The sequence below is a fragment of the Abramis brama genome (genome assembly GCF_963993115.1).
Source record: "Abramis brama genome assembly, chromosome: 9".
Classification (NCBI taxonomy): Eukaryota; Metazoa; Chordata; class Actinopteri; order Cypriniformes; family Leuciscidae; genus Abramis; species Abramis brama.
The window spans coordinates 32,771,974-32,788,372 of record NC_139971.1 but is presented as its reverse complement, the minus strand read 5'-3'; the positions used below and the strand labels follow the sequence as shown (position 1 = coordinate 32,788,372).

The window sequence follows — 16,399 nt, the reverse complement described above, 5'->3', positions numbered from 1 at the left end:
CGTCAACCTGATTTTTATTTTCAACCACAATACAACGTCTGTCCAACGTTGGAGATTAATGTCAATCTGGCGTTGGATTCTGACATCAACCTGATTTTCATTTTCAACGTTGGGTTTGGTCTTCTAAATGCGAATTTTGTCATTGTTTTGGAGCACACTAGCTTATAGATAACAGTAAGGCTAACATATTCATACTAAAAGCCAAAAAACTTTGTGTGAACACACCAATACAAAACTCTGATTATATTTTAAATGTTTGAAAACTGTGTCCTGTGGTTTGTTAGGCCACCAGGCCATTCATTTTGAAGTAATAAGTGTAGCTTGTTTTCTTGAGAACTCTTGATGAGGACCTGTTTTTGCTTTGGAGGAGGTCATTTCAATTTGGTTCATTTCAAGAAGACAGTAAGTTCGATTAGTTCAGTCTCTCCTGTTAGAGGCTGTCACTTCTGAGCTGGGTAATACTGCCCATATGCAGGCCCTAATTATTTACTCTGCAGGCAGAGAACAAGGTCATGCTTGTTATACCATCATCCAATTCACACAATCAGATTCAATCCACACAATCAGAGATCTCACAAAGAACTAATCTCGTTCTTTCACAAGCAATTATCTTGATGTAACCTGGTAGGAGATGCTCCGCCAAGCCCAGATGAAGGCAATGACTTTCATTTTGCATCAGGCCCAGGATGCAGCAGAGATCCGTGGCTAAGTTAAACTGTCAATCTGTGCTTCTATTGGAAAATTTGAGCTAAATTAAAGAGAGCTCCAGTACTGGATTGTGGCCAAAACAATTAAGGAGCACTAGCATGGACACAACAGATGATGCAGGAGGACTGCATTTCCCCAGTGTCCATTCACAATCCATTGACCTTTTTCAAAGAATTGTGAAATTTTTTTGCATGAGTAAAGACAGACTGTTTACTGAAACGGACAGCAACAGAATTCACTGCGTGACATATTTAAAATAATATGTAATATATTTTACATAATACATTATATACTAAATGTTATAGTATATTTATATAGTAATGACAGTTGCCGCTTTGGTCAGATATCAAACACATTGCAGCATACGAGCAACCATCAAATAATCAGTGTTCTGTAAATACAGAGATATGTGGCTGTCTTCCTGTCTGTATGTGTGGGACCTTGTCGAAGGACACGGCTGTTTTTCCCTAGACTTCAGCAGCAGGCAATAAAGTGAGTGACAAACAAGACAAGCAGCCATATGCGATCAATGCCTGCAGAAATGGTAAAAAAAAAAGAAAAAGAGAGAGACAGAGAAAAGCACTCTCTAAACAGGATTGCACACATGTGCATCAATAAAAACATTCCAATTCCTACATACACAGTGATACATAAGATGTCCACTATCCGAAAACATCATATGTCTTATTGATGAAAAAAAAAAAAACTTTTCCCTTTATCACATTTAGATTATTTGGGTTGAAAGAGCCAATTTTATTTACTTTCTACAGAATGACAAATTATTATTCCTCTCTATATAAATGGCATATTCCTCTGAGTGCTTTAATGCTTATAAGATTAACATAACCGAAAGATTTATTTTGGCACTGAATCATAGAATTTATAGTAATGATTCTTAGTCTCTTCATCTTTATTTGACATGTTTCTTGTATATAATTTCCTAATGAACTACACAATTGCACTGCTATATAAAATAAAAAACGGCATCTATATGTTGTTTGATATTTGAAATGAAAAATAATCTTGATCACTTGTAAGGTATCTTAAAGGGATAGTTCACCCAAAAATGAAAATGCTGTCATCATTTACTCTTCCTCAAGTTGTTCCAAACCTGTATGACTTTCTTTCTTTTGCTGAACACAAAAGAAGATATTTTAAAGAAGGTTGGTAATTAAACAGTTGCTGGTCCCCATTGACTTCCATAGTATTTTTTTTTCCTACTATGGAAGTCAATGGGGTCCATCAGTCGTTTGGTTACCGACTTTCTTCAAAATATCTTCTTTTGTGTTCAGCAGAAGAAAGAAAGTCATACAGGTTTGGAACAACTTGAGGAAGAGTAAATGATGACAGCATTTTCATTTTTTGGGTGAACTATCCCTTTAACTTGCTGCCTTTTCAGGGTCTGAATTGCATTAGACTGTACTGCCATCTACTGGTGAACAGTCTCTGATTATTTACTGGATTATCTGTAAAATACAAACACCTTGTACACAACCATTTTTGCTTTTGTTTATATTTGTCATTTTTGTTGATATATATATACATCCACTATACATCTACCGTGAATTTGGAGTTCGAATCATTAATTGTATCAGGATCATTACCACTGCAGCCTACTGTGTCAAAAGGCCACAGAGAAATATATTTGAGTTGTTCAGCACATTTTGAAGCCAATTACTTAGCTGCGTTAGTATTTTTAATTAGCACTGGCCAATTAGAGAAATGAAAACCAACAAGCTCTCTCTTTTCCATTTCATTAATGAAAGTGATGTGCGTATAGCTCTGGGTTTGACAAATCATTGAGCATTCATCAGAGATACTGTTTTGTTACTCATGAAATAAGTCAAATGTCCTTAATGGAGTTTAATGGAATATATTTCCAGTTATTTTCTTAATTGCTTTGGCATGTCAGCTAGAGTCCAGAAAAGTATTTTATATGCCATTTACAGACCACATTTTAAACAGATTATGTATTCTTTGAAGGGCAGACTAATCAAAACGTAGCTATTGTCTTAAGGATGTTGCACTAGTAGGGAATTGCAAATGATGTTTTATTGGTCAGCTAATCATCATATCAATCAATCTCAATACACATGTAGATGCCATTTCCTTAAACTGAAAGTCCAAGCACAATTAATAGCATAATTTTGTTCTCTGCTTGTTAGTTTTGAAAATCCAACGTGATCCATTTTTTTTTATTCCTCTTCTTCTTCTATCATGTGATTGGTTCAAATCTCTTTATGTAGTAATTATTTGTTATGTGACAAGAATTTGAAGTTACCAAATCTGGAATAATACGTTTCAGCTTTAAATTATATTTACTGTATACACTAAGAGAAGTTACACATTTTAGTATTTCAGTCACTCAAAATCCTTCATAAATGTTCTTTATATCATGTTTATCTGAAGAATACTTTCTTCTGTGAAATAATAATAGATGTATCATAAATAGTTTTAATAAGTATGATTTAATTATACTGGAAGAAAAATACATTAAATAAATAAATATAATAAACTCTTGAATAGACTGCTGTTTTATTTACATCGTCCGTCCCATAATGAAGAAGAAGGGATTGACTTCTGAATCACATAAATAAATAAAGGTTTAGCTAAAACAGAACATACAATTACTATATAGAATTACTATGACAGTGAAAACAGACACATATTCACAAAATGTAAAAATGTCTTTCCGTCTGTGGGTCTTGAGCATCAGTAATACACACTTCTCTTCAGAATGTACGGCCGTCTTGATTTATTGGTGCGCAGTTGCCTTTTTAGTATATAAGGAGATTTCCTCTTCAGTGGACTGTCGCTGTTTTTGTCCAGCTCCAGATATTCTTGGTCATCTTGAAGCTGAAATGAAAGACAGCGGCCCTCAGATTATTACAGGACTGAAAATCACAGCAATTGGGTGGACAATGCTGTCAATCAACTGCCAGGTCATGACTGATGCTCAGTTTGTCGCCTGGATAATCATTTCTCCTCAGAGCTCCACTGAAGTGTGCTTGAATAAGATGTATATCTGATGGAGTCTCAGAAGTGCACTGACCTCGAGCCAAACAGGTCATCAGCTAATGACAGGAATTGTTTATAAACCATTTAGCCCCTTTATGTGTTGTAATAATAAGCTATTTCGAAAACGCTTTACAATAAGGTTTCATTTGTTAACATTAGTGAACTATATTAGTTAACATGAACTAAGATTTTTTGTATTAGTTTAACATCTACTAATACAGTTTTAAAATCTAAAGTTGTTTGTTAACATTTGTGCACTGTGAACATGAACAAATAATGATTCGATTTTTACTAATGTTAACAAAGACTAATAAATACTTTAATTATATATATTTCTCATGTTAGTTCATGTTAGCTAATGCATTAACAAGTGAAATCTTATTGTAAAGTGATTGAAATATTTATTCTTTTCATGCTGCTTTTTTACGTAAATCTTATTCCTTGTTATGAATTGTTAAGTGGCTTAAGAAGAAATCTGCATTTACAAGAGAGCATGATCAAAGTCGACTGTTTTTTAGAGCATGTCAATTGGTAATTGTCTCAATGCCTATGTGTCGATTCTCACCTCTCTAGGCTGCAGGACCCTGCAGAGGTTCTGAAGGTCATGCATTTCCTCAAGCATTTGTGCGAGGGTACCCGAGACCCTCTGTTCATAGTCAGCCTGAAACTCGGTGTCCTCCTGCTCCTCCTCGCTGCCCCAGGACTCGAGCCTCGACTCCCCGAGACTGTTCATCAACCTGCACACATCCTGGAGCGGCAGCTGCCACAAGGGGGCGATGTGCTTGCCGTGCTTTACCTGCACACACCGCGACAGAGCAAAAATGTTTACAATAACTCAATCTCAGTCTCAGCTATAATTCACCTTATATAAAAGTCATGCTGTCTTCAACCATTGCTATTTTCTCAGTCCACTTACAGGGTGCCAATAATGGATAAGCACATTTTGAGTTTTCTCTAGCCACTTTATTGGGCTTCACAGGATGAATCTAACTTGATCAAGGCCTGCCGGGCTATCTGGAAATCTCTTTTCAGCCTGTTGGCTGTAAGTTTGGGTAAGTCTTATATTACACTGTTCTTAAATAACACAATCCCCTTCCAGTTCATGGATCTGATATTAAAAACAAGAGTTAATATTCTCAGTAATTGAAACATATCAAACTGAAAGATTTTTCCTTTTTAAAATAACAGAAGAAAATGGCACCTGTATAAGACCTGCAGGCCGTCGATCTGCCATTAAAGTAACTCTATTTCACTACAATTAATTAGACTTGGCCAGCTGACATTTTAAAAGTATTAGCCTTAAAGACATAATATTTAATGTCCATATTTAAAGTCATAATTAACTCTGCAGAAGAGAACATTTCTATACGGATAGTTAGAAAAGCTGTCTTGCCAGAAATTGTGGTCAGAGTTAAAAAGAAAATCTGTAGAAAATTACAAACACCATGATGGTATGATATTCTCTACTGATAATTGATAATAGTCAGATGTGCTGATGATAGATAATGGATGTTGATGCATTGCAGAATATTGCTCGATGAATGAAGGCAGCTGAGCATTATTTTGGGCAATGGCACATCATTTGGTCCACCAATAGAGCGTAAAAGCTTCATCCATTTTGCTTTTTGAGTACACTGCTCCTGATTTGCTGCCTGAATCAATATTATTTTTAAATGTGTCATTTCGCGTTACATTTAACATCACTTAGCATCTACATTTATGGACCGCTGTACAGCATGGCATTCATCAAGACAATAACCTTTTTATAAATCATCAAGTGACAGGAGCACAAACATAAATGTAGGCTACTATAAATCCCACATCCATGTGCTATTCTCTGAAAGGGCTTCTCCAGATGCCTTTGTAAAAAGATTTAGCTGGTAAAGAATATTCTTTATGTTTAATATAATCTGCTGTAATTTCTTCTGAGTTGTTTAAACTTTGGGGGAAAAAATGCATAAATATATATTTATCTCACAATCTTAGTTTTTTTCTGTTTTTCTGTACTGGTATCATGCTGTTTTCACAAAACCAGAAACCATGAAATAACCATGACTTTCATTTAAAATTCAGCTACCCATACAGTCAAAGGGCATATCTATATTAAGGCCCCATTTAAGGCCAGTATTGCCTCTGTTGGCTCAGGCTCAACAGGTGTTTTAAAAGCAATACTGTACCTTTGAAGTGAGGAGACTTCTCAATACCTCTTCCTCTATTGCCCTTTTTCCCTGGTCTATATCTGAAGAGGGAGAAAACACACAACGTTGACATGTTTTAAACGTAGCACTGAGAATATACACATCAAAGTACAAATAAATTCTGCAGTAGTGAGTGTGTTTTAAATTCGGTTAGATCTAAAGAAAAAGTCAAATGGGTTTTTGAGATGGGTAGAACCTTAAGATACAACACTTGCCCTGCAACATGTTTTAAATCTTTAAGGTTTTAACATTAATGTCTGTAATACTTTTCGAGTTTTAAGTAAGTGACTTATTTATTTCAAAGGGAAATTGTGATTATCCCATATATAAAAGTCGTTTTATCTTTATTCAAAGTTTTATCTTTATTCACTTTCTAATAGTTATCCAAACATGATCAAATCTAATGATGCATACTATTGATGAAAATGCTGATAATTCTTGATATCAATAAGATAAAGATATAACAGATAGTTACTGTATACTAAAACTAAGACCATAAAAGACATCTTTTTTTTATGTGAATGTTAGCTATCAAAGATCATCATCTATCTTGCAATGTATTGGTCATTTTGAATGGTAATTAAATTTAGCTAAATAAGCAGAAGTAAAATCAGTCTGTAAAGTGATAAAAGTGCACCTACCTGAACATAGCCCATTACACAATAAAAAAAGGAGCATAACGGAGGTCAGCTGCATCTGCATGTTGTTGGTAGTCCCACAGTTTCTGTACATTCAAGCTGGGCCCAAGTCCATAAGGTTAAAGGTCATAAAATGGTATGAAAACGGATGGAAGAATAAGAGAGATAAGTTGTAAGAGAGTTACAGAGACAGACAGAGACTATCACAGCGCGTCCTGCAGAAGTCACGATGCTCTCTTCTTGGTTTCCTATCCAACCTGTTTGCTGTGTCTTCTCTTGGCTTTCTCAGAAGTGAAGTGAGGAATGGCGGGCTCCATTCCACCCGGTATATAAGAGCCTCAATGATGTCAGAGGAGCCGCACTATCGTTCCTACCCCTCCCATATCCATCTCCATATCTCTCTCTCTCTCTCCATCCCTCCCTTCATGCCCCCTTGTCCTGTGTCATGATGACATCAGCAAACACCTCAGAAACCACTTTGATTGTTGACGTCAAAACTTCCATAAATGCTAATTTGATGTTCCTCTCTTCATTCTAAAGGAGGAAAGGGGAATGATGAATTTATGATTTGTTCTTAGAAGCAAGGTGATGAAAGATAAGAGAGGATGCCAGATGCCTTCATCTGAACTCATTGATATTGAAAAGTCCTCAAGAATTACCAATCTTCCAAATCATATTATCCATTGTTATATGTCGCTCATACTGTGCTGAGATTAAAATGTAAACTGTTTTGAGAGTCTAAAGTGTAATGTTCAACCTTGAAAGATTATCTCCTTACATTCTGTAATGAAAGTCTTTACTTTTGATTGCTCCCAAAAACAAATATTCCATACAGATAGGCTACATAATAGGCAATGACAAGGTTGGATTATTATTTATATTATGATGCATTATTATTCATCAATATAGTAGAGACCAGGGAGTGTTGTAACACTGTTTGAGAACATCATTTAAAGCAGTCGTGGAGAAGGTTGTAACATCAACACTCTTTTGTAATTAATTTTAACTTCTGTAATTCATTTAAACAAATTTGAGCTAAGATGCCTGACTAATTCAACTTGTTGCAGATACATATGATATCAGTTTGAAAGATACAGTGCACTCGTTAAAAAAAAAAGGTTTCAAAATGGGGTTTTAAAATTAATTAAGATGTAAAATATCTGTGTTCGCTAAACCATTCCAGTAGTGGGGTAGTTTGTAACATGAACACTCTTTTGTATTTGAGTGTAATTCATTGAAACATATTTGAGCTTAGTGTATATGTCTGAATAATTCAAATTGTAGCAGATGTGAATAATATATTAGTTTGAGGCACATATTCTTTAAAAAAATAAAGGTTCCAAAAGGTTTGCAGTGATCCTGTTGAAGAACCATTTTGTCAAAAACCCTTTCAGTGAACAATGCTGCTTAAAAGAAACATGTTATTTTGGTGTAAAGAACATTTTAATAGTCTAAAGAGCCTTTTTCCACTATAAAGAACCTTGGAAATGTTCCATGGATGTTAAAGGTTCTTCTTGGCACCATCGATTCTAATAAAAAAAAAACTTAATTTTTAAGAGTGTAGCTAGAAATACAGACATTGAAACAAAATAACACTACAAGTTCACCAATCTAGTGGCACAGGACAGAGATGCTATATCACCATCATCAGCTCCACACAGTTCTCCTAAAGGCGAGTTTTGTCGCCTCCCTCCGTGTGAAGTGGGACGGCCCTGTTTGAAACTCCTCTTACTTTGAAGCTCGCAAGTTGTTCTGTTGAACTTTTTCCACGACCAGCACTTCAGTGGTACTTTCTTGATTAGGTTTATGCGCTCCGTTCTGTTGCGCGATGCCTTGGATCTGACCTGTGGTCACATTGACGCACGATGGCTCCTTTTGGAAAAAACTTTCTGAAGGCGCGTTTGAAGAACAGGTATGATTCAAACCATCCATTTCATTTGAGATTGCACCACAGACATTTTAATAGAACGTTTAAATATATTTATTAAGTCGAAACAACGTAAAAGGTAGAAAGCTTGAGAAGCAATTAAATATTTGTCTTTTTTCTCTCACAACCGTTCGCAAAGAAGCGCGTACCTATTATAGTAGATTAGTTTTTATGGACTGTAAACTCTTCGTCACTGTAACAACACTTGCTCTGACTCAAGTGTTTCGCCGCATGGTTGCAGAGAGTCGAGTTACACTAATGCTGTTGTTTTGCTGGCTCTGGTGCCTCTCTAGGATGCAGGTAGCTGGCGTTAAGAAACGCCAAATGTGTCATTTTTTTTTCTCAATATTAAATCCTGCATGACGACGGATGTACGTATTAGCGCGTGAGTGTTTGATTAAATGAACTGGAAAGGCTTGATATTGTAATGTTGAGTATTGCTGCAAGTATGTTTAACTTAATTATTTTGTTGTGTCTATAATTAGTCTATGTAATTATGACAAATTATGTCAACAAAATCTTTTTTGTTTTAACTTGCTTGTTTAGAGAAAAGCTTGTAATTTTGGTGCGATTGTTTGAACAAGTGAAGGATTCTGGGTGTAAAAAATAAAAGGAGTTTGACACAAAAATGAACCCCCCTAAGAGGTCAAAGAAAGGGGATGGGAAGTATATGTTCTTTTTAATTACAAGTATATAAGCATTTAAACAATATTTCAATAAACAAAAGTTAGAAGAGTGTGCTAAATGTGTACACTCACGAACAAGCAGGTAACCATAGCAGCCAAAATTACACAATTGCTGTCTGTATCGATCGGTAGGCTACAGGATGACAAAATTTAATGATATTGTCATTATTTATAATGTAATAAGAGACATACGAATCATAAATATTATGACGAAAATCATTAGTTTTTGCATAAAGGGATAGTTCACCCAAAAAATGAAAATGTTCTCATCATTTATTCACCCTCAAGTTGTTTCAAACCTGTATGAGTTTCTTTCTTCTGTTGAACACAAAAGACGACATTATGAAGAATGCTGTTAACCAGACAGTTGATTATGTTACATAGTATATATATTTTTTTTTTTCTATTCTGGAAGTAAATGGGTCCCGTCAACTGTCTGGTTAGCAACATTCTTTAAAATATCTTCTTTTGTGTTCAACAGAAAGGAATTCATACAGGTTTTAAACAACTTGAGGGTGAGTAAATGATGCAATTTTTGTGTGAACTTTCCCTTTAAAAGATCTTCAGTAGCTTATAGTTGAAGGGGTAGCTAGACTCTAGTGGCGTCAAAAGACGTGTGAAATGAACTTCAATTGAGCCCATAAATTACTGACAGAAATTATTTTATAAATGTTTGTACACTTTAAAGTTTCTGTCATTGACACCATTTTACAGTTAATTTTAAGTGCCCTAATTTACTTTTGACGTCTCAGTGTTTCCATATAGTCTAAATAGTTAATTATTCAATAGTTTGTTGTAGTGCTGATTAAAGAGGACTCTAGTTCAGAGGGAAATCTAATCAAAGGAAATCTAACACTGTGTCTGCTTTATTTAATGTGGTCCATACAGAATGACATTCGAACAGTTGATTTATACATGGTTTATAATAGACATGCTTTGTTTTGTGAAGGTATGCTCTCACAGCGACAGTTTAAAACTGGAGGTGGTTATTACACTTTACTAAATTACCTCAGCTGCCATAATTGTGTGGTTATTTTAGTACATAATGTCACTAGTTAATACCTAAATAAGAACCTTCTAGAGCAGCATTGCGCTTTTTAACCTGTACTTTGCTTTACTAGAGCTATTGAGACAAACTGCTCTACCTGAAATACAAAGAATATGTTCTGTCATCTCAATTATGGTAAAAGAGATCTTTCTAAAAAGTTATTTTTTTTTATTATTATAAAAATCTCATGCTTTTAAGACAGGGCTCGGAGGTAAAAGTGAATTTTCGTGGTATAATGTTAAGGAAACATGCTAGCACAGTGAAATAGAGGCAAGGATACATTCTAATTTATCCTTGCCTCTATTTTACTGTGCTAGATAGCATGTTTCCTTAACATTATACCATGAAAATTCACTTTTACCTCTCTCCAGTTCACATGCCCACAAGCCACTCTCTGCCTTCTCAGAGAACTGTTAATGAATCATTTGACACAGACAGTACCCATTTAATATGATCTCACAGCTGCTCTTAACTTACATGGTCATAAATGTTACAACTGCTGCATAGGGATTTATTATTTTATCAATATCTACAACTTTGACTAAATGTATTAATATAAAGATAATGAATTTTGTTAATGAGATATATCATTGAATGACCCACACATCTTTATTAAATTGATGTTTAATTTCCCAAGCATAATTTTGTACAGCCTAATAAACCTTGATAGACTGACTGTCAAGGAGATTATGTTCCTTGTCCAGACACTGTGTTGAGTCAGTAGAAAGATACAGCATGTTCTCTGTAGTCCAGTGCTCCTGTCTTGTGGCAACACGTGTTTTTTTCTTCTTCTATGAGTTGAGAAGCAGAGTGTTCTGTTCTTTTCACCTTCAGTGGTTCTGACAATGTTTCTGGTGTTGTGATTATTAGGGTTCAAAAGATACATCAAATCTACATTTCAAAACTCTTGTATTTTATGCATTGTGATTGTGGACTGACTTAACCTGATGTTCACTGATCCATAGTTATGTTTCTGTAAACACAACAGACAGTTTGTAAGTTTGTTGTACTGCTTCTTTGCAATATCCATGAAATGGACATTCATAATTTTCCATTATCTCACGATACTTGAACTTGTTGGCAGGATGTATGTTACAGGATACTGCTGGTCACCATTGATTTTCCCACAAGACAAACACAGGTGCTTCCATTCCCCTTCATTTGTTTCCTGTCCTCATGACAATTTTGGAAAAGACTAAATAAAGTAGACCATTTCATGAAAACAATATTGAATTCCCAGTGTAGACTATTCTGACATTTCTTTTTGTTCAGATTCATTTAACAAGCTCTTTAAATAGATCAAAATTCTATAGCAAGCCAAGAAACATTGTTAACCAGCTGAGTGTAAATGCTTGTATTGTATTGTAGCATATTGTCTATTTCAGTGTAATGTTTCTGACATGTGTGAACAAGCCACTGTATACTTTTACTTGCTTGTTATGTAAATGCTAGCGTTGCACACTTCTATTATGATGTAATGGTGATGATGTCATATGGAATTACCAGCACAGGTGCGAATGTGTAATTCACTTTTAGAATAGCATTGTATACAGTAAGTTCAAATTAATGTCATACAACATACAATCTTGCATTAGTTTTGTATACTTTTTCTGTCTAAGATAAATACCTTTAATCCAATACAATACACAATATATTTCAGCATTGCATCAATTTGTCTCGCTGTATAAAAGCAGTGTATTAGGTGGTCTGCTATGTAAATAGCTCAATTATTTACTTTTTGTGTGGAGTAGCAGCAGAGTTTTCTAAATATTAACTAACCACCTGCATTCTTGCATAAATGTTGCATTCTTCTGAGGTATTTCATTAAGAAAAAATCTATCTATCTATCTATCTATCTATCTATCTATCTATCTATCTATCTATCTATCTATCTATCTATCTATCTATCTATCTATCTATCTATCTATCTATCTGTCTGTCTGTCTGTCTGTCTGTCTGTCTGTCATTTATTTAGATAATAAATAAACAGTACCTCTGTATGTAAAATTTGCTTTTAATAGCGTTTAATTAGCCTCTACAATATTCTGATCTAAGAGAGATAATTAGTCGTACCTGATGTTATGACCTGAAACGAATGAAAAATTATGAAACAACCATTTCAGATAATTGAGGGTAAGATACATTTGTCATGAAGCCTTTTGCTCATCTTAATAATGTCAGACATTTAGTGTTTAATTAACATCTGAGTTATGGATGTGAATCTGTGTCAAATACAGTTATGACTCTTGAAACATAGATATATGTGAGCTTTATGTATTTCACCCCATTTGAGTGTAATAATGAAACAAGCCACTCAAGTCTGTCCATGTGATTTACCACGGGTGTTTTTAGGCATGAATGTCTAAAATCACATTTAACTGTGATGGAATCAGCATAACGCACAATTTAACTCACTAATGCTAAATTATAGTATTGCTTTTATGTTTATGCTTTTATGTTTATGTTAGACAGAGGTAGACTGTTCCAGAGCTTAGGGTCGACTACAAAGAAATACTAGTGTTCAGTAAATTCATTATTATTATTATTATTATTATTAAATATAATAATAATAACAATAATGTATAATTTGTCCATCTAGTTCATATAGTTACTAACTGTTATCCATTTCATAATATTAAATTATTTGTCTTTCTTATATAAAATGACCATGGTAGCCATAAAGGATTTTAACACTTGCGATTGTGGGTTTTTTATAATACACACTTGTTAAATCTCTTTACCAGGTCTAAGGTTGTAGAGGAGACACCAGGGAAGGAAATCCAGGTGCTTGTGTGTCACGAAGAAAAAGTAGTCTGTGGTGTGACCAAGCACACAACCTGTGCAGATGTAGTTAAGGCTTTATTGGAGGACCACAAGGCTATACCAGAGAGTAAGAGGCTCTTAGATGGGGAACCTAAAGACTTCTGCATCCTCGAACAGTGGAAGGGTTTTGAGAGAGCACTGCCACCTCTTACTCGGATCCTTCGGTTATGGAATGCTTGGGGCGATGAGAGACCTTTCATACAGTTTGTCCTCATGAAGACCAGTGACTTTGTGCCATCATCCAAAGGAGCCAAGAGGGCCTTGAAGTCTCGGGGAGCGAGGTCCAAGAGATGGGACCAAGGACCTGCACAGTATGCCAAGACGGTGTCTACGGAGAAGCAGAAGCGCATGGTGAAGAAGGCCTTCCGTAAATTAGAGAAGATCCAGAAAGGAGAGACATCCGAGGGCTCAGAGGAGATCAGTAAGCTTGTATTGTTGATCATCTCCCAGGATCAGACCATCCGGCAGCAGATTCAGCAGATGCGTGAGCTAGACTTGGAGATTGAACATGCAGAGGAACAACAGAGTAACAGCCCCACGCCTCGCTCCAGCATCACCGAGAGTGATGGCGGCCAATCGCTGTCCATGTCAAAATTTGACAACCAGATTCAGGAGTACCTGTACACCAGTGATGGAATCGAGCAACTAGAACTACATGTTTGCAGGCACCAAGAACTCATTGACCAGCTCTCTCAAGATATTGACTTAGAGCTGAGGAACTGGACTTCAGATTTGGAGGATTTAAAAGGAGCAGCAGCTGCTTGTCCAGAACTAGAGCCGGAACCCAACCTCTCATTGTCCTCCTCAGATCTCATAGAGCTGGAAAGCTTACGCAAAGAACTAGAGGCAAGCATGAGAGCTGGGCTTTCCCTCCATGTCCAAATGCAGGATATCGAGAAGGAACTGCAGCGGAACAAAACAGACCTGCAGTCCCAGAACCAGGAATACCAGCATTTAGTTGCCCAACTCAGTGTGCTTGAGCTGGGGGCCTGTCTGGACCAGCCTAGCCCTGTATCTCTGAAGAGCCAGATCAGGGCCACTGTCTCTCAGCAGACAGTAGGCAAGGTAAGACAGACATGCTCCCCTACAGATGCAACAGACACAGACTCCGACACTGGAATAAGCTCTACTCACAGTCAGGACTCACTGTCGCCCTGTGTGGACAGGTCGCCGCCTCTGGACACTGATGTTTGAAGCTGAGGATTAATTGTGTTTTTAATACATACATGTGCTTAATGACTCCAACAACGAAACACACAGCTTAAAAGAATATTTCACCCAAAAATGACAATTCTGTCATCATCAAAAAAGATATTTTGAAAAATGCTGGTAACCAAACAGTTTTAGTTACCATTGACTTAAACTATAAGTACAAAAAACACTGAGACATTTCTCAAAATATCTTCTTTTGTGTTCCACAGTAGTAAGAATATCATATAATTTTGGAAAAATATGAGTAAATCATGACAGAGATGATGACAGAAGAACGGTGATGTGCGATCCCTTAAACATTTGCTGTGCTGTTACAGTTATACTATTTAGATATAGATGTGAATACATTTTTAGTCATCTCTTGTTTTTTTTCTCGCTATTAGAATTCATATGCACTTAAAGCCCGCATTAGAAATATAGAAGAACTTTCTCAATAAGCTGAAAAAAAGTAAATTTTAAATCCTGCTGATATTTATTTACCCTATATTTTCCACAATTTGAAATATTCATTTATATATATATATATATATATATATATATATATACCATTTTTGAAGAATGCATGCATTCAAATATTTTTATGTAAATAGCAATGGCAATATAAATGAAGTGTTTATAGCTAAATGAAAAAGATACTCTGATGAAAGAACATACTCTTGTTTTATATTAAAACAAGCTTTTATATAGACTTTGTAGATAAGCTTTACTTTTTAACCTGTTTCTTTTTAAAATGTACTGTATAAACAGGTGACTGCACAGATTGCAAAATAGAGATAAGTTATCACATATGCATAATTTATTTGTTTTTCTCTTTCAAACTAAATCGATCAATATTCAAATTCATTTGAAACGTTGAGTCTTTTAAGCATAGCTAAAATGATGTGATGACATTTCCTTCAGTGCTTTTGCAATGTAAAATGTGTTATCAACTATAGTCACAATACACTGTGACTCGTGTTCCCTTCACAGCTAAAGTGGGTTGAAACAGCATTCATAGAAAGAATCCATTCTGACACTAATACAAACACAAGGAATATTTTGAATTCTAATGGGAAAACCGATCTACATTTTTTCAGTCAGTGCCAGTAAAAAGACATTTGAGCTCTTTTGCTTCAAGTAATTGCCTCATTCTTTCTTTAAAACCCGCAAACAGCAGAGACTTAGCAGTACTGTTAGACTGCGGTCTCATTGAATTAATGCAGGCTCTTTAATGCCAAGTTCCTGAAGGGTAACAACGTGTTACGCTGCTGTCATTCAGCGTGACTCATAACAAATGGGATTTTAAAGAAGGCTCCATTTTGTAATGCAAAACAAATGGGTTTTAAACAGTTGCATTATGCAGCAGGCCTTGGTATTCAGGGGGTGTTAATGAAGACTTGCTTCATTGGATCCTTCTGAGTGCCGGCTTCGCACTGAGATAATAACCAAATTCCCCCTCATTGGCTCTGATCCCACACAGCCCCCTATGTAGGGTGTTGCCAATACAAAGTCCGATGGCACTTTAATGTCTTCACTGCCAGTGTCGTGACTTGTTTACCTCCATTGTCAGTTCAGGAGGAACCAGAGAGCTGCCAGGACTTTGTCGCGGCCGTAATTTCCTGTGCGAAAATGGCAATTACTGACTTTTATCTCTCGCTACTGCTGTGGTAGTTCCAGCACTAATAATTATACCAGCCAATTCTTGAAAACAGTCCTTTTAGATTGTGTCAGGGCATCTTCCCCTTGTTGAACCTTTAATTATGAGGACTGTGGCATCCTCACAGGCTTTTTGGCTGAAAATGCAAACCATGCAAGTGGCATAAGAGAAGAAGGGTGGACCAGGCCATCATGTAACAAGACATGTATTTTCTTTCACTAGATCAAGGAACCTACTCAACTTCATAAACACACAATGTGGTTTCTGATTCAACAAGTGATTGGATCATCTTAAGACAAAATAGTCCTGCCGCCTGCATGCTGCAATCTTCAAAAACAACACTCGCATTATCTTGTCAGTTTGCCTTGACATTTCCTGAATGGTTGGGGTTTTTTTCCACTTAAGTCAGTGATTTGTATGTTAATGTTTCTCTTATACAAAACCATTGAGTTTTGAACTTGTACCAAAGAACAAATAAACTAATTTTAGGATCTCTTTTAGACTG

The 16,399-nt window shown here is 35.8% G+C and overlaps 2 protein-coding genes across 2 annotated transcripts; one reads left to right on the top strand and one right to left on the bottom strand.

Moving 5' to 3' along the window:
- Nucleotides 1–2,742: 2,742 nt before the first annotated feature.
- Nucleotides 2,743–6,860, bottom strand: nts (neurotensin). The gene is made up of 4 exons (XM_084124819.1): nucleotides 6,566–6,860; nucleotides 5,904–5,965; nucleotides 4,292–4,522; nucleotides 2,743–3,564 (listed from the first exon to the last, which is right to left on the bottom strand). Exons 1-4 carry the CDS (start codon nucleotides 6,654–6,656, stop codon nucleotides 3,421–3,423), a joined length of 528 nt encoding a protein of 175 aa, XP_083980945.1. The 5' UTR covers nucleotides 6,657–6,860; the 3' UTR covers nucleotides 2,743–3,420.
- Nucleotides 6,861–8,313: 1,453 nt separating this feature from the next.
- On the top strand, nucleotides 8,314–14,693 carry rassf9 (Ras association domain family member 9). Its single transcript, XM_084125227.1, has 2 exons — nucleotides 8,314–8,474; nucleotides 12,968–14,693. The coding sequence occupies exons 1-2, from the start codon at nucleotides 8,428–8,430 to the stop codon at nucleotides 14,238–14,240; spliced, it is 1,320 nt and encodes a 439-aa protein (XP_083981353.1). The 5' UTR covers nucleotides 8,314–8,427; the 3' UTR covers nucleotides 14,241–14,693.
- The last annotated feature ends 1,706 nt before the right edge of the window (nucleotides 14,694–16,399 follow it).

Excerpts from the sequence above, each read along its gene's own strand:
- nts (XM_084124819.1), bottom strand. The coding sequence starts at position 6,656 with ATGTACAGAAACTGTGGGACTACCAACAACATGCAGATGCAGCTGACC. Across the intron at positions 5,966-6,565 it reads GTGTAATGGGCTATGTTCAG|ATATAGACCAGGGAAAAAGG; the intron begins GTAGGTGCACTT and ends CTCCCTCTTCAG. Across the intron at positions 4,523-5,903 it reads GAAGTCTCCTCACTTCAAAG|GTAAAGCACGGCAAGCACAT; the intron begins GTACAGTATTGC and ends CGGTGTGTGCAG.
- rassf9 (XM_084125227.1), top strand. The coding sequence starts at position 8,428 with ATGGCTCCTTTTGGAAAAAACTTTCTGAAGGCGCGTTTGAAGAACAG. Across the intron at positions 8,475-12,967 it reads AAGGCGCGTTTGAAGAACAG|GTCTAAGGTTGTAGAGGAGA; the intron begins GTATGATTCAAA and ends TCTCTTTACCAG.